The 17,951-nt window shown below is 36.9% G+C and overlaps 1 protein-coding gene across 2 annotated transcripts in view; it reads left to right on the top strand.

Moving 5' to 3' along the window:
• Nucleotides 1-17,951, top strand: part of ADAM9 (ADAM metallopeptidase domain 9) — a 142,264-nt gene that overhangs the window by 35,132 nt on the left and 89,181 nt on the right. For both annotated transcript variants that reach the window (XR_008295987.1, XM_015076060.3), the window contains exons 6-11: nt 800-995; nt 2,078-2,143; nt 4,446-4,517; nt 5,651-5,820; nt 10,869-10,950; nt 11,455-11,588. Coding sequence is in view for 1 of the 2 variants with exons in the window: in XM_015076060.3 (XP_014931546.2) it covers nt 800-995; nt 2,078-2,143; nt 4,446-4,517; nt 5,651-5,820; nt 10,869-10,950; nt 11,455-11,588 (720 nt within the window). In the remaining variant the exon portion in view is untranslated. The remainder of the gene's footprint in view (nt 1-799; nt 996-2,077; nt 2,144-4,445; nt 4,518-5,650; nt 5,821-10,868; nt 10,951-11,454; nt 11,589-17,951) is intronic.

Below are 17,951 nucleotides of genomic sequence, written 5' to 3'. Positions count from 1 at the left end.
TAACACTTACACTTACTGTGTGCCAGGCAATGTGGTAAGTATTTCACACTTATTAAATAATTTCATTTCCAGAACAGCCCCACGTAGAATGTAACATAGAGAAGAGGTGTTAAATCATTGCTAGTAGGAACATAAAGAAGAGGTGTTAAATCCCGTAGCTAGTAGGAAACTTTTGGGATTCAAACTCTGGTTCTTTGGCTCCAGACTCCATACTTCTAGCCACTCCTCTGTATTGCCTTCCATTATACAGCAGTCACTTGGAGAGATAACTGACTTTCGGGGGAGTGACATTAGTAACTAGCAGTCTTGAGCTTTATATTTAGGTCTGCGTGATTCTAAAATCTAGTATTTTTCTCTAGGTAGCATGGTATAGAGAAACAAACCAACAGTCTGAGATTGGAAAAACAGAGAGATTGGGCATTAGGACTTTATTTCAGATGTTCTTCTGACTCCCTGTTTGAGTCTTCACTAGAATTCCCTGCTTACTCTTGACAGGGGTCCCTTTGACCAAAATGCTTCTAGGAATACGTCAACTACAGTTGTGGGCACTGTGCCTTTGTACATGTGTCATGGTGCTGCTGGGTTGAGAGAGGCATGTGCCTCTTCTAGTGTATTTTCATTAACTCATTTGAGTTTATGGCATTATTTTCATTGCTTCTCTTGTCATCCACAGACTGTTGGGCTGTTCTTTTCTTAAACATGTTAAGCACTGGGACTTGATTTCGTGTTTTCTAATTTCTTTTCCTGTGTATTATTTTCTTCATTCTTAAAAATTGTGTACGTGTAATGCGACACTTAGAGGAATGCTACATATAGAGAATGTGAGTTACGGGATCGAACCCCTACAAAATAGCTCTCGTTTTGAGCACATCTTTTATCGAATGGATCATGTCCACAAAGAGCCTCTGAAATGTGGGGTTTCTAACAAGGATATAGAGAAAGAAACCACAGACTATGAAGAAGAAGAGCCTCCTAGGATTACTCAGCTACTTCGAGTAAGGAAATATGTTTCTTCATGGCCCAGACTAAAGTGTTAAAAAATCATGTATTTTTGCATCACACCAATACTTATTATTGTTTTGTTTTTGCCAACTATGTGCCAGATGTTGTGGTAGCTACTGGGGAATAAAAAGATGCAGTTCCTTCCACCAAGTCGAACATAGTCAAGCTTCTATGTGTTTTAGAAATTAGGGCTTAGATCTTAAACGATACTTATATACGTATTTTTTACCACTGCTGCATTATAGTCCATTACACTGTCTTTCAGAGAGCAGTTTATTTAGATACCTTTTACACAAACAGAATGGGGATTCTTGAGTGCTAGATTGAAGAAACAGAGAGAGATCGGGCATTATGACTTATTTCAGAGGTCTTGCAGGGACACTTGTATCCCAGTTTTGAGTCTTCACTAGAATTCACTGCTTACTCTTGGCAAGGGTCTCGCTGACCCAAGTGTTTCTAGGAATAGGTCAGCTACAGTTGTCTGTGCCTTTCTATATGTGTCATGGTGCTGCTGGGTTGGGAAAGGGCATGTGCCAGTTTATGGCATTGTTTTCATTGCCTCTTCAGCCGTCCACTCTTTTTAGCTTTAATCATTGGAAAACATTCAAGTTTTTGCCCAATTCTGCACTACATATGAATTTCTGAAAATCACAGAATTAGTCACTTTTTGAAGTGGCAACCTTGTCCTTGCTTCTGCTCTGGGTTCTTATATTCTTATAATATTATGATTATTATATTTCTTTTTTCCACTCTTAACACAGTAATGGGGTTTCCCATTAAAGTGTGTGTGAGTGTGTATAATTTCAATATTAGAAAATCAGTAATTCTCCTTGGAAACCTGAATACTTCATATTATCTTTACCTAGGATTTTTCTGAGATTAGTACAGAGAGCAGTTACCACTTAAAACAACAGCAACACGTTTTTGGCTTTAATGATCTGTGTGAAGTAAACTAATCGTATGATGTTTTAAGGGACTAGAGATTAGGGTAAGACCACTATATATAAAAATCATGTAGTGTTATAACTTTTTTTTTGTTTGTTTTTTGCCTTTATGATGTTTGTGTTTTTGACAGAGAAGAAGAGCTATCCTGCCACAGACCCGCTATGTGGAGCTGTTCATTGTCGTAGACAAGGAAAGGGTAGGATTGGTGACAGTTTTTCTTCTTTTTCATGAAAAGCAGATGAGAAGTGAGCATCCCATGAAAGAAACATAAAATGTGATATATTTGTGTTGATTTTTCTTAAATGTAATTTAAAACTAGAATGACTTTCGTCCTTTAAACATGCTTGATATTCATAATCGCCCCCAGAAGCCAAATGTAGTGAATGAGAGTACATCTAACTATTTTTTACTGGTGATTTCCCCCCCTTTGTTCTTTTGGGTGATTTGCTTAATTTCTTAAGTGTAACTGTACTGCCTTTTAGTTAGTGTCACCTTTTCAGATGACTTTAAAGGATTGTGTTGAAAAACCAGTTAATCAGATACTACTTTGTTGCCTAATAAAATTGCTTTGCTTTTTAGAATTTCAGCTAACCTGTACTTCCCTTTAAGAGACGGAAAGCTTCCAAGTCATGGCATGCTTTAGAAGGGAATCGAGGAGAGTACTTGATCTTAGTATTTACTATTAATTTCTGTGTTCAGGATAACACCAGGGATTTTCCTTATTGATATTTAAGAATTGTGCTTAACTTAACTAAGTAATAGGTCTATTTCAGCATTTACAGGATTATCAGTTTTAGATATAGCTGCTGTTTAATTTAACATATAGATTATTTTAAATGTTTTGTCTGACTTTTACTGTCAGCTTTGTTGTTTGTGTGAAAAGGTTGTTTGTAGAAACTTAGCAATATTAGCAGTTTCCTTCCTGTAAGCTGCAGAGACAGTTTAGAGGATTTTTATGGTTTAAGAAAAACCTCTTATTGTGTGTAGGTTGGAAATAAATAAGCTGTGTTTATTAATAGATAGAAATGTATTCAGATTTGTTCATTATAAGTTCCTAACCCTCAAGTGGTAGACGGAAAAAGCACAGGGAGTATGACGAAGCATGAACTTTGCACCAGATAATGGATAAAAAGTTTCTGGAGAATGTTTGGACAAGTGACAAAAATAGAGATTTGAGATGTTTTTATTTATTACTCATTCCAGATAGATTTGTTATGTACTGCTGGAAACTGGTTCAAAATAAGAATGGTTCCATTTAAATCAAACCTTGTCAGATATATTAGATTTTTTGTTTGTTTAGGAGAATCATGATAAAATGCCCAACTGGAAAGATCTGATATATTCTGATATTAATGCTCTTATCTTAGAACAAAACCATACATTCTTTTAAAATTTTCTTTTTGTTATTTAGTTGGTCATATTAAAATAATGTTAAAATAGACATTTGAATTGGGGCGACTGAGTGGCTCAGTCGGTTAAGCATCCAACTCTTGGTTTGGCTCAGGTCATGATCTTATGGTTTGTGGGTTCGAGCCCCGTGTTGGCCTCTGCACTGACAACATGGAGCCTGCTTGGAATTCTCTCTCCCTCTCTCTCTGCCCCTCCCCCACTCATGCTGTCTCTCCCAAAATAAATAAATGAAACTTACAAACAAAAAAGACATTTGGATTTAGCCAGGTCTTGAAGAAAAGAATAGGTCATATCAACTGTTTGTTTTAATATGGTTAAACTTTTAAATATCTATTTTGTCTACATGTAATGTCTCTATTGGTAAACATTGGTTAATCTCTCATTATTAATTTAGCCCAGAGTTTAGAAGTTATTTACTGATAATGTCTTTAGCCTAAGGGAAAAAAAGGTCAGAAAATCTGTTAAATTGTTTTTATTCCTTTATCTGTGCATTTTGATTGTTTTATTTTTTATGTATTTCATTTTATTTTTTTCATTTCATTTCATTTCATTAAGAGAGAGAGAGAGCCTGAGTTTGAGTAAGGGAGAGGAGCAGAGGTAGAGCAAGAGAATCTTGAGCAGGCTCCATACTCAGTGTGGAGCCCGATGTGAGGCTTGATCCCATGACCTGTGCCAAAATCAAGAGTCAGATACTAAACTGACTAAGCCACCCAGGCTTCCTGCATTTTGATTGTTTTAAACACTACCTTTATAAAATTTAGTTTGGAAACCATTTTTGCATTGAAATGAGTAAAAGGGACATTAAAGAGAAAATTCATTTTAAAATTATGCTAATTTGGAGTGAAGAAAGACTTCAGTAATAATAAGTCTTATTACTTATTTCACACTTGAACCTGTTTTTCTTTTATTCGTATTTAACACTAAAATGTATCCCTTGGATTTATTAATTTAAAATGCAGGTGAATGTCTAAATGCCTCCACTTTTAGTTCAGAGGAAATATTTGGGATTCTTATCTTCATTGTAACAGATTATAGAAATTTTTTCATAACTTACTTGGTGAAAATGATTTTCCTTTCTTGCTTTTCAGTATGACATGATGGGAAGAAATCAGACTGCGGTGAGAGAAGAGATGATCCGTTTAGCAAACTACTTGGATAGTGTAAGTTGTGTTTTCTATTCACTGGGATTATTCTAGCCTGTCTTTTCACAGTTTTAGAGCAGAATTAAAAAATTGTCTCATTTCAGGGGTTTGCTTTCTAGATTGTTTTGTAACATTTTTTATGTTTGAAAGGAATGTATGATTGTACAAAGACTTGGAGACAAGCAAGAGATTTCTTTCATATTGGGATCTATTTTACCCTCAGGGTAGATAGGCTAAGGTATTTTGGCATTTATGAAAGATCTTTGAATTTGTACTCAATCTTATTTTGATTAAGGCTGCCTCCTTCTCTGAAATCATGATATGACTCTGTGTGTGTGTGTGTGAGAGAGAGAAAGAGAGAGAGGGTGGGGGGGGGGGAGAGAGAGAGAGAGAGAGAGAGAGAATGCAGTAGGGAGAGCAAGAGGGAAGGAGGGAAGGAGAGAAATTTGGTTTGAGACTTTGGAGTACGTTCACCCATTGAGAGACACTGAAGAATTAGATACATGTTCTTATAAGATCATTTCACCTATAAGGTTTTTTCCCTGATGTGAATATCACGCTTAATAATAATGATGAGCACAATAGTGTTCTATTCAGTATTTATAATATGAGACAAGTGCTTTATATTTATTGTTCTTTATTCCTCACAGTATCTCTATAAAATAAAAATGGGTTCCTTAGTGCATTATCTGAAATCTTTGGGGTGCGTGTAATTAGAATTTTAGATAAAAACTTAGAAAGGTAATATGCTTCACCATGTATTGCATAACACCTCTAACAGGATCTTGTGGTAGCACTTTGTTATCAAACTCATTGATAGTCCTGTAGTGAAGTGTATGAATATTTACATTAAGTGAGATAACATACAGACTATAAATAGACTTGCATTAGTTGAGGGCAATTTGGAAACCAAATTTACCAAAAACTTAAAATTTTCAGTTTGTCAGATTTTGGAATGGAAGATAAAAAAGGATTTTGAACTTCTGTTACTTTTATTTTATGAATGGGGAAACCGAGACCCTTGAGAGATTAGAATCTCATTATACTGAAGGAAATGTTTTTAAGTAGTTGTGTTATTTCATCATAAGTTTAAAGATAGTCTCATATTCTTTAATATATTTTATATACTTTCATTTCTGTTTTCTTTCTAGATGTATATTATGTTGAATATTCGAATTGTGTTAGTTGGGCTGGAGATTTGGACAAATGGAAACCTGATCAACATAATTGGAGGTGCTGGTGATGTGTTGGGGAACTTTGTACAGTGGCGGGAAAAGTTTCTCATAACACGTCGGAGACACGACAGTGCACAGCTAGTTCTGTAAGTGATTTTTAAAAAAGGACTATTAATGAAATGGTCAGAATAACTTTTGCTTATCTTTTTCTATTAGAATCATGTTTTCTTAAGGTTTTTGAGTGTTCATTTGCATAAGGAGAACTTTGTATGACACCTCACAAGTTACACTAAGATAATGAGACTTCTCTTCTGTGTTGGATTCCCTGTCACCTTTGTCCCATGTCATTCCTCTTTCTTGGATTTACTCTTTCACTTTGGTGTGGCATGTTTTTTAGTTTCTTCTTATGAAAGGATATATGGAAAGAAAAAACTTTTGGCTTTTTACATGTCAGAAAATGTGTTTACCGTCTCAGAAGAGAATTTAAGAATTACATCAATGTGACCTCGTATCATCCCAGAGCCTGAGTAACTCAGTCTTTCCACGGTGTGCTTTACAGTTTGCCTTGTAACTTTTTGATTCTTTGGCTGTGTGTAAAATGCTAGGCATGCAATCTTTTTCCTTGAGAATTTTGAAGGCATGGCTCTTGTCTTTTGACTTCCAGTATCACTGTTGAGAAGCCTTAACCCATTCTGATAACGGATCCTTTGTTTATAGGTTTGTTTTCCTCCTTCTCTGGAAACTTGTAGGCTCTTCTCTTGGTTCCCAGGCTTCTGAATTTTCCTGATGATATGCTTCGGTGTAGGTCTTTTATCGCTCATCCTGCTGTGTTCTTAGTGGGTCATTTCAGTCTTGAAACTCATGTCCTGCAATTTTAAGAATTGTTTTCAAATTATTTTATAGATGATTTGATCCTCTTTATGTTTATTCTTTGTTCTCTTCTAAGCTTTCTATTGGGTTTTTTAAATTTCTGCTATCTTATTTTTAACGTTCAGTAGATCTTCTTGTTCCTTTTAATTTTTTTATATAATCAAGTACTGATTTCATGGATATAATAATTTTTTTGCTCTCTTTGAGATATTACTGATACATGTTTTAAAAATTTTCTTCTTTTACACAGCATCTTCATGGTACCATAATAAAACTTAAACTTATATAACTCACTTAATACAAACACATTCCAAAACTTACAGCAAAACCCTCATTTAAAACTATTTAAGGGATGCCTGGGTGGCTCAGTCGGGTAGCGTCTGACTTCGGCTCAGGTCATGATCTCGTGGTTCGTGAGTTCAAGCCCCACATTGGGTTCTGTGCTGACAGCTCAGAGCCTGGAGCCTGCTTCGGATTCTGTGTCTGCCTCTCTTTCTGTTCCTCCCCTGCTCATGCTCTGTCTTTCTCTGTCTCTCAAAAATAAATAAATGTTAAAAAAAATTAAAACTATTTAAAACATTTCATTCTTCTTAAAAGTTATCTGACTTGAGGGGCGCCTGGACAGCTCAGTTGGTTAAGTGTCCATCTTCGGCTCAGGTCATGATCTTAGAGTTCATGGATTTGAGCCCTGCATTGGGCTCTGTGCTGTTAGCTCAGAGCCTAGAGCCTTCTTTGGTTTCTGTGTCTCCCTCTCCACTGCGTGCTATCTCTCTCTCTCTCTCAAAAAAATGAATAAACATTAAAAAAATTTTTTTTAAGTTTTCTGGCTTGAGGGCTTGCAGTTTTGAAGGCCTTAGCCTGCTGTAGCATCCTTTGGCCGGCAAAGTAATAAAGCTATTATTCCTCTTTATTTCCCACAACCTCCTAAAAAACGTTTTCTAACTTGATAGGCTGGCTTCTTGCAGAAAAATGTTCTAATTTATATATTTTTGCCTCCTTCAGTGTCGAGAGTACCTAAAACTCATAATTTTTTCCAAGGAGAAATTTCCTTTGATTTCTTTTTTTGTTATGGGAGTTAATTTAGAGCAAGGCACTGAAAATGCCAAAATAATTTTTTATAGCCCTATACTCACAAAGCCTGGGTCGTGACCTTTTTATTAATTTTTAGTAATATGGCACTTGCAAGTATCCTGGCAGTGAGCATGCCTTCTAATTCACAAAGGGCCAGAAAGAACAGGCCTCCAGCACATTCCCCATACCTTGCCCAACCAAACCTACCAAGGTATCTTTTCTTCTCTATCTGGTATCCATCTGTAATGTTAGAGGCATATCCCAAATGTTTGATGACTTCTGGTTGTGTTTTTGGTTAAGAATGGGATACTAAAGAGCCTTTTGGAAGCACTGAGTACATGAGTGGGGCTTGGACACTATGGCATTAAGTAGAGGTGATCTGGCTAAAGTGTTTTCCTTGGCCATCTCTTTATGTCAGTATCTCTGGTCCTCTTCTCCTTGCTGGTCAGATGCCCCAGAGAAAGATATATTCATTCATTTATAATATATTTATAGGTGTATACGCTAGGCACTGGGGATAGCAATGAATAAAGTAGGCAAAAATTCTCTATTTTTAAAATGTTAACAATTTTTTTTAACATTTTAAATTTATTTTGAGAGATAAGGAGCAAACAGAGGAGGGGCAGAGCGAGAAGGAGAGACAATCCCAAGCAGGCTCCATGCTGTCAGCACATAGCCTGATATGGGGCTCAAACTCACAAACTGTGAGATCATGACCTGAGGCGAAATCAAGAGTTGGATACTTAACTGACTGAGCCACCCAGGTGCCCCAAACTGTTTTAAATTTTTAAGCAGTTTTATTGAGGTAAAACTGATGAAGATTAAACTGCACATATTTAAAGTGTACATTGTGATGAATTTTGACATATGTATATAACCACTTAGCTGTCACCATGATCAAGATAATAAACATCCAGTCCCTCTAAAAGTCTCCTTGGCCCCTTTGTAATCCAATCTCCTTTCCCCTCCAAAAACGTTCCCTCCCCAGGCAACCGCTAATCTTTTTCCTGTTAATGTGGGTTAATTTACACTTTCTAGACTTTTCTGTAAGGAAAATAATACAGTTTTATTGTTTTTGTCCAGACAAAGTTCTTGCTTTCATGGAGTCCATATTCTGGTGATGGAGATTGGCCATAAATGAGATAAATGAGTGTGTATAATGTATTAAATACTAGTAAGTGGTAAGGAGGAAAAATAAAGCAGGGAAGGTAGAAGTAAAAGTATTGGAAGCGTGTAACTACACTTACGGTGGTGAGCATTTCATAATGTATATAATTATTCAGTCACTGTTTTGTAGCCCTGAAACTAATATGTCAGTGATAGTTCAAGTAAAAAAGTGGCAAAATGAAGTACTGGTCTGCAATGAATTGGAAATTAAAGAAAAAATTACTGTTCCTTTCCCCTAGTTTGAGTGGCACTGCCTGAGCTGATGCATGAGGCTGAATTCTCCATTTCCTTGCCTTTGTTTTAGCCACTGAAAGCCAAGGTGCTGGCATCTGCCTTTATCACTGGAAGGAGTTGCCTACCTTGGCTTGTTTGTGAAGACTGGTACAGAAAGAACCTTTGTGAGCTTGGGCATGTCATGTGACCTCTGTCATATGTAAATTTGTGATGATGGACCCAGACATACAACACACTCTCTTGGTTTCTGATTTTCTGTCATCATGTGAAGGAATAAGTACCTCTTTTTTCCTGTAGGTGCATGTCTCCCAGGAAGGTTAAGGTGACAACTATTGAAGCTCATATTCTGACTTAGAATCTAGGAAATGTTTGAAGAAACTTAGGAGCCACAATATTTGTTGCACTGAAGGCTCAGCTCTTGGTGACATGAAGATACATTTCTTTTCTTGCATTTCTCTCTAATTAGAGCCTGCTTACCTGCTTCCCTTACAGGGAAGAAAGGGCCAGGATGGTATAGTTATGGAGGGCAGTCGATATGGACTCAGATAGCATTACGTCAAGCTCCAGTTACCTAACAGTAAAGATACAACTTCCCTGAGCCTCAGTTTCTAAATCTGTTCAGTGGGTACAGTGATTTTTATGTAGTAAGGTTTCAGGATCGAATGATATTATTTTTGTGAAGCACTTGTGAAGGCTTAAATACATTGTGTTGTTATTATTATGCTTTTTTATTCAATAGTTGAGTACCTGTCAAAAAAAAAAGTATTGGAGGAGTGAGTTTGGAGTGGTGAGGGAAGGCCGTGATGGGAAGACTTTTGAGTAAAGACCTAAAGAGGTGAGGGAATGAGTTAGGGATATATACTGGTCAAAAGAGTTCCAGGTGGAGAAAATTGGTCCTGAGATATGAGCGTGTCTGGGATGATTGGGAACCACATGGAGGCCACTGTGGTTCTTTGGTTCCATGTGCTTCCTGCCCTGAAGCCTCTTGTGTACATATATTCATTGAGTGTGTTACCTGTCTCTCCTCATTAGAATTTTTGAAAAAATAATTGTAATGCGTTTTCGGAAGATTTTTCACCTCGAGGGAAGAGAAAAACTTGGCTTGGTATCTAAAACATATCTTCATTTGTTTGAAAAAATGAATTTGTGATGTTAATCTCGTTCTCTGATAATAAAAATGAAGTAAGACTTAATTGTATTCTGATTAAAAAAACTTTTTTTTTAATGTTTATTCACCTTTGAGAGACAGAGCACTGTGGGGGAGGGGCAGAGAGAGAGGGAGACACAGAATCCGAAGCAGGCTCCAGGCTCTGAGCTGTCAGCACAGAGCCCAACACGGGGCTTGAACCCACGAACCGTGAGATCATGACTTGATCCGAAGTTGGACGCTTAACCAGCTGAGCCATCCAGGTGCCCCAGTTGTATTCTGATTTTTTTTTCAAAAAAAATTTTTTTTAAATGTTTATTTATTTTTGAGACAGAGAGAGACAGAGCATGAGTGGAGGAGGGTAGACACACACACGCACGCACACACACACACACACACACACACACACACACACAGAATCCGAAGAAGGCTCCAGGCTCTGAGCTGTCAGCACAGAGCCCGATGTGGGGCTTGAACTCACAAGCTGTGAGGTCATGACCTGAGCTGAAGTCAGACACCCCACTAACTGAGCCACCCAGATGCCCCTGTATTCTGATTTTAAAATGTTAGTTATCTTTGCCATTTTTCTTCCAGTTTTTGAAGGTTCTACCAATCCAGTTTAAACTTACCCAAAGAAATAAGAGCAGAGTGTTCCTTTTCCCCACCAAGTATATGTTCTAACTTTAACCTTTTGTTTTCATTTAGGAAGAAAGGTTTTGGTGGGACTGCAGGAATGGCATTTGTGGGAACAGTGTGTTCAAGGAGCCACGCAGGTGGGATTAATGTGGTACGTTTTTGTTCTTGATATTTAACTTTGGACACCTGCATTAGGACAGTGTCAAGCATTTCTCTGCATTACTTCCTCCCCTATTCCTTAAAACAAAATTTTGGGTAGAAATGGTAGATGTGTTTTTTTCCCTAGAGACTCGATTAAGTTTTCTAATATTATATGTTTATCAGCTCCTCACTCTTTCTGGACAAGGAAGTTGAGATGCCATGTAAGAAAATTAAATTAGAACCATGAATCTGTTTTCCCATAAATCATTGGACATAATCTATTAGTGCTAATTGGTCTGTTGTTTAAAGGATCTATCTCCATAATCAGTATGTTGAGTCACATCAGTTTCCTACTGAAATATATGAAGACTGATATTAGATGCTTAATTTATATAAAGACTGTCACCATTGTAGTGACTGATAAATTTCCTCTTGTGGAAAAAAATAATCTGAGAAACAAAACATGTCCTTTTTGTTCAGAAACCTAATTAATACTTTTCCTGTGTTTGGGCAGTTTGGGCAAATCACAGTGGAGACCTTTGCATCCATTGTTGCTCATGAGTTGGGTCATAACCTTGGAATGAATCATGATGATGGCAGAGATTGTTTTTGTGGAGCAAAGAGCTGCATCATGAATTCAGGAGCATCGTGAGTGACTGAATTCTTTGTTCTTCTTTTATGTGGTATTGTAGATCAGTGTTTCTTACACTCTATGATATACTCATGTCTGTGCTGAAAAAAATGTTCCTGGCTCCTGTGAAATTAATACATGATATACCAATGAGAAGTCTATTTTTAACTAAATAAGTGATTCCAGAGAGCTTTAAGAAATAAACATTTATGTAGGCACAAATATGTAGCTACACTCTTGTGTAAACCAGTTGACAGACCAAAAGAGTATAAGAATGTGGAAAAATTTACATCTGCATTAGGAACTAGCAAAGGGTTTCTGTTAGATGCAGTGCAGGTTGGATTAGATTGAAAGACTATATGAAGCATTTACTCATAAACCCCTTCTTGAGAAAGTGCTGCAGTGTCACTGTAAGTAGAGGAAATCTTGACATAGTTCTACTGACATTTCCAATTTTATAGATAAAGGTGGGAGGCAAGACAAAGAGGAGGAGAAGGAAGAAGAAGAAGAAGAAGAAACATTCCATTTATGGAATAAAATTCCATGGAATTTTTCTTATGTATTAGACACCACTCTAAGCACTTAAAATATATTAATCTTTAATGCTCAGCAACCTAATGAGATGTGGGTATTTCTATTTACGGATGAAGAAACATCAGAGTAAGTGGCGAAGGTGGGATTTAAAGTCAAGTCTGGGTCCAAAGCCTGTGATCTTAGAACCCCTCCCTTTGTGAGGTTTCAAAAGTAATTATAAGAGAGGGTCTAAGTGTGAACAACACCACTGAGTTGTTGGGCTTCTTTTGATGCAGATTTGTCATAAGGGAACAAGGTTCCTTCCTAATTAATTTAGAAGGTCGTAGTGCTAAGCAGACAGTTGGACAATAGTCACAATGTATATGTGGAGTAGAAGCTGAGCCAGAGAAAAAATGAGATGTGGAAGCACTTCATCTTTTCCAAACACAGCTGAAGATTTCATATGGGGAATATCCATAGCCCCAAGTGTGCATTTCCTTTCCTATCTCCCTCAAGTTCCTGGGGCACAGAAAGAATAATAAAAACTGCTTTTAGCCAGCTCTTTATCTTCAGATCTGAAGGTACAATTCTAATTAAATCTGGGTGGAAAGGGAAGCACTCAAGCAGAATTTACTGGAGAGTTTATCTGTTTTTGAGTGAATACTAGGTTGAAAAATAGATATGGAAGAATTAGAACAGTGCTTATGAAAAAAAAAACCCTATACTTAATAAAAAAAAAGTAATTATATTCACAAGAAAAGTCATATGTTTATAAAAGATTTCCTGTAGGAGAAGGAAGTAAATTTAGTATTTGCTTTGGCTGAGAGTGGAGTTGAGGAAGACATGAATTGAGAGAATAAGAAACAAATGATCAACAATAAAATAAGACAGGAGACTAAGATAAAAATAGTGACATGCAGAGTTAGGAAAGGAATGCCCTGAAACAGTGCTGTAGTGGAACTTAAAATGGTATAAGAAGTAGTGAAGAATGGACCCATACTTACTCATTCACTCATCAGGTATTTGTTGAGCACTGACCATGTGCTAGGCTTTGTTTTAGGCACTTGGAATATCTCCGAGAATTAGATAAAGACTTGCCCTTCATGGAATTTACATTTTAATGGGGGAAGACAAACTAGTAATGTAATAAATACATCAATAATATAGAACATTAGAAGGTGATAAGTGTCATGGAAGATAAAATAGAGCAGGATTGGAAGATTGGGAGGGCCAAAAGTGGTGATGGTAGAGGTCAGGTTGCAATTTTAAATCTGTATTGTCAGTGTAAGCTTCTTTGAGATGATGTTAGACTAAATACTTGAAGGAAGTGAGTTGAAAGCTGTGTAGGTATCTGAGGGAAGAGCCAAATACAAAGGGAGGACAGTCAGGATAGACTTTTTTTCAAGATGGAAGGAATTACAACAGGTTTGTATGCTAATAGGACTAATTTGGTAGAGGGGTAAAATTGGTAATCTAGGACAAAGAAGGGGGCATTGCCGTAGTAGACCTTGAGTGGGTGAGAGGGTTTGGGATCGGGGGCACAAGTGGAGGGGTTTGTTCTAATGGAGCACTTACTTGTAGGGTATCTGTAATGGGAATAAGTGGACATAGATGCTGGTAGATGGATAGATGTGGTGGTCGGAGTCTGTGGTTTAATTTTGTCAGTGAAATATGAAGTAGGTTCATCAGTTGAAAGGTTGACGGGGAGCTGTTGGGGATTTCAGGAAATAGGAGAAGGTATGAAATAGTCATGTGGTAGCATGGGAGAATAAATGGAGGAGACTGTGTTTCCCGGGCAGTCTTAAAGGGTTACTTGAGATTCATAGTCATGAATTTTAAATGAGATTAGTCTCTGGTTGTATGGTTTTGTGCAGCCACATTCAACTGCATAGGCACATAAGAGGGTTGATGTTAACTAGGTTGTAGTCAGGCCAAATACAATGAAGTAAGAGAGGTGAAAGGAAGTCAAATCTGTTTGCAAAGGAGTGATTATAATAATGGACTGTGATATTTAAGCTGGATAAGGTTTAGGAAAGGGAGGACATCAAGGGGATCAGGGAAGTAAAAAGGGAAAATATCAATGAATCAGATGTCCTGATGGGATTGAAGGTATATTGGAGTATAAAGGTGTACCTGAGGAGAATAAAATGCATAAAGTTGAATTGTAAATTATAGTAATGGTAAAATGTCCATTAAAAGTGTGGCGATGAGGGGTTTAATGGTGGAGGATTAGATCATTGGAGGAGAGGAATTCAAGCCAAGGAGAGCCCAAGGGATTAATAGGATTATCTACCTGTATATTGAATTCAGCAAAAATTAAGACAAGAATAGTGTTAGAGTGACAATGTTAGCAAGAAGGAGATGAGAGGGAATAACCCAGGGGTTGGTAGATGTTAGTAATAAAGACAGCAGGCAGTTTAATTTTATGAGATTCAAAGCTGGGAGATTTTGGGAAGGCGGGAGAGAGAATGGACTAGAAGCAGCAATCTGGAGGAAGAGCACCGATTCTATCTTTAGTTGTATGAGGGTTCTGGGAAAAAGCTGCTGTGCTTTGAAAAGGTTCTAGTGGAAGCTGTGAAATCAGGGAATAGCTGAATTTCAAGTAGAGCTTGACAGTGAAAGGTGCTTTCAGAGAAGAGGTTGAGGATCTCGGAGTCTTTGCTGCTGATGGACTGTGAATTCCAGGGTGCATAGTAAAGGAACAGGAAGGAGACAAGGGCCTACATAGAGAGCTACAGCTTGCTATGGTGATAGATGTAAACAGAAATAAAGGACATAACGAGATTTGTTCTGGTAGACTCAAGGCAGGGACTGGTGCTGGGCTGCATGTGTTAGGAAATGGAACAGGTGAAGTGTTTGGGATTTCCTCGTGACTTCCTTCAGTGGATTTAAGAGATCTGAGTTTATCTTGGTCCTAGCACCGGAATTCATTTTGGCCGTGGGTGGGTGACTCCTCCTTAATGCCTGTTCACAAAAGATCTGCAAGTCAGTTTTGATAAGCTTTCCAGATTGCAGAGGGAAAGAACAGAGGTTAAAAGTTAGAAAGATGGAGTAGAGGTTGAGAACACAGTGGAAAAAATAGTTTATGGGCCATTGGATTTAGTGGAGGAGCAACCAGAACAAACGGAGCTTGAAAGAAAATATATAGTATTAAAAAAAAAATAAGTGGGAGAGGTATAAAATCACAGAAAATGGAAGAAATACGTCTAACTGCATTTTATTTTATTTTAAAAAAATTTTTTAATGTTTATTTAGTTTTGAGAGAGAGAAAGAGAGACAGTGCAAGTGGGGGAGAGGCAGAGAGAGAGAGTGAGAGGGGGACACAGAATCAGAAGCAGGCTCCAGGCTTTGAGCTGTCAGCACAGAGACGGACGTGTGGCTCAAACTCATGAACCACAAGATCATGACCTGAGCTGCAGTCAGACACTTAACCAACTGAGCCACCCAGGAGCCCCATCTAACTGCATTTTAAATTGTCATAATAATAGTCTAAAGGAAGAACTGAAAACAGGATGTACATTTCCAATTCACAAGGAGAATACTTTTTTTTTTTTTTATTAAGTAGACTCCACACCCAACATGGGGCTTGTACTCATTATCCTGAGATAAAGTGTCACATGCTCTACTGACTGAGCCATCCAGGTGCCCCAGGACAAAAAATTTTTACAAAATGGATTCCACATAGGAAAAAAAAGCCCTAAAGAACATACTGTTGAGGTGTTACAGAATACAAAGTGTAAGATATAATAATTTAAGGCCAAATACAACATTTTTGACAAATATATATGGAATGCCTCTTAGACTAGGTCTCACACTACTTTATTGAAATGTTTTTATCTAGGAAACATACCTGAGACAAAGAGGATCAAAATAAGGCAAAAATGATCCCTTTTCAATTATGAGGTATATAATCATTAATGAACATTTATTATAATTATTTGTATTGTGTTATTAAAATATATAATGTAAAAAGCATGTCAAGGGAAAAATGAGCACATATCTTAGAGGAAATTTGAAAACATCTTTTTTAATCATTAACAGATTATATAAACATAACATAAGATTATAGAGGCTTAAATAAATATTAGTATGGTTGATTTAATAGATTAAAATATAACTGTACAAACAGAGCATATATCTTCATTTCAGGGTTAGAAATCTCAACAAAAATTGACCAAGTATTTTGCCAAAAGACTTACGTAATTAAAAAAAGGCAGAAATAGAACAGGTCTCATTCTTTAGCCACACTGTGGTAAAATTAGATATTATTAACAAAAAACCCTTAAATGAGTTGGTAATTTAAAAACACTCTTCTGGGGTGCCTGGGTGACTGAGTCAGTTCAGCGTCTTGATTTTGGCTCAGGTCATGATCTTACCCTTCATGGGATTGAGCCCAGTGTTGGGCTCTGCACTGACAGTGCAGAGCATGCTTGGGATTCTCTGCCTCCCTCTTCCTGCTCCTCCCCATTTGCCCTCTCTCTCAAAATAAATTAGTAAGTAAACATTTTAAAAAAATAATAAAAACACTTTCCTGAGTAAATCTTGTATTAGAGACCTAAAGTCTAAGGTAATTATATAGTATTTTGAATAAAATGGTATTATGAATATTACCTTTAAAACTTACTGCATATTAAAACTTCACCATGAACATAAGATGATCTCGAATATATAAGGTGATATATGGTTTTCCCCATGAGAACAGCAAGAAGTTGTTTTCGGGGGATTCCTTAAGTGTGCAAACCGGTAGGAATGTAGAAGATATAGCGGGAGAAGGCTGTTGGGGGACTGTGGAGACTGACCCTTTAGGAGTTGAAGTAGAGGGAAACTACCAACATCAGGTGAACCTGATAGAGTGGGACCCATAAGAATAATCAGCCTTATTCTCCTACCAACGTATCTCTGCCAGTGCCTCTTATTGGCCATGTATCATTGGATGCAGTCTGTACAATCTCCTAAGCATAGAACAGTCGAGAAGGATGGGGATAATATTAGAGGGGAAACCATAAAATATTGAGGATACATGATACTATCAGTACGATTACTTTATTTTGGTTTAGATTTTCTAGCTGGTACAATGAATAAGGAAAAGATTTAGGAATAAATATATGAAAAGAGGGGGTAGTTAATGATGTTATATATCTATATGTTATTAGAAACATAGTCATAAGTAGATTTCTAATAAACCAGTTAAAACTATTTTGAAAAACATTAGAAAAAACTTTATTTGCCAAAAATTCTGAATATCTTGGGATCAACTTAATAAGAAATATGCAGTACTTCTTTAAAGAACACACAGAAGTTTACTGAAAGTCCAAATACATAATTTGAGTAAAGTCAGTGTTCGTTTATGAGAAGACTAAATTTTGGAAATGTATCTGTCTTTATGAAATTAATTCATAAATGTAATGTAATTCTAATCAAGTTCCAGATATGTATATAGTTCTTTCATTCTAGAAATTGACAAAAATAAATTTAAAGTCAACTTGGAAGAATAATTTTGTAATAGTGTGAAGAAAATACTGAAAAAGAAGATCCTTAAAGAACGCTTTTGATATGAGCTATTATGATATTTGGGAATTGTACAATATTAAGCATGATAGACGTATCAACAGTCTCGTAGAAAGCTCAGAAATACTATTGTATTTGTTTTTTAAATCTTGTATTTTATGCAAACCTATCCATTTCTTTAATGTTTAGTTATATTTGAGAGAGAGCGAGAGAGAGAGAAATAGAACATGTGAGCAGGGGAGAGGCAGAGAGAGGAGTACAGAGGATTCAAAGCGGGCTCCGTGTGACAGCAGAGAGCCCGATGTGGGGCTTGAACTCATGAACCATGAGATCATGACCGAAACTGACTGAGCCACCCA

The sequence above is a fragment of the Acinonyx jubatus genome, chromosome B1, assembly GCF_027475565.1.
Source record: "Acinonyx jubatus isolate Ajub_Pintada_27869175 chromosome B1, VMU_Ajub_asm_v1.0, whole genome shotgun sequence".
Taxonomy (NCBI): Eukaryota; Metazoa; Chordata; class Mammalia; order Carnivora; family Felidae; genus Acinonyx; species Acinonyx jubatus.
The sequence above is the reverse complement of the archived record's forward strand: the minus strand, read 5'-3'. Positions and strand labels throughout refer to the sequence as shown.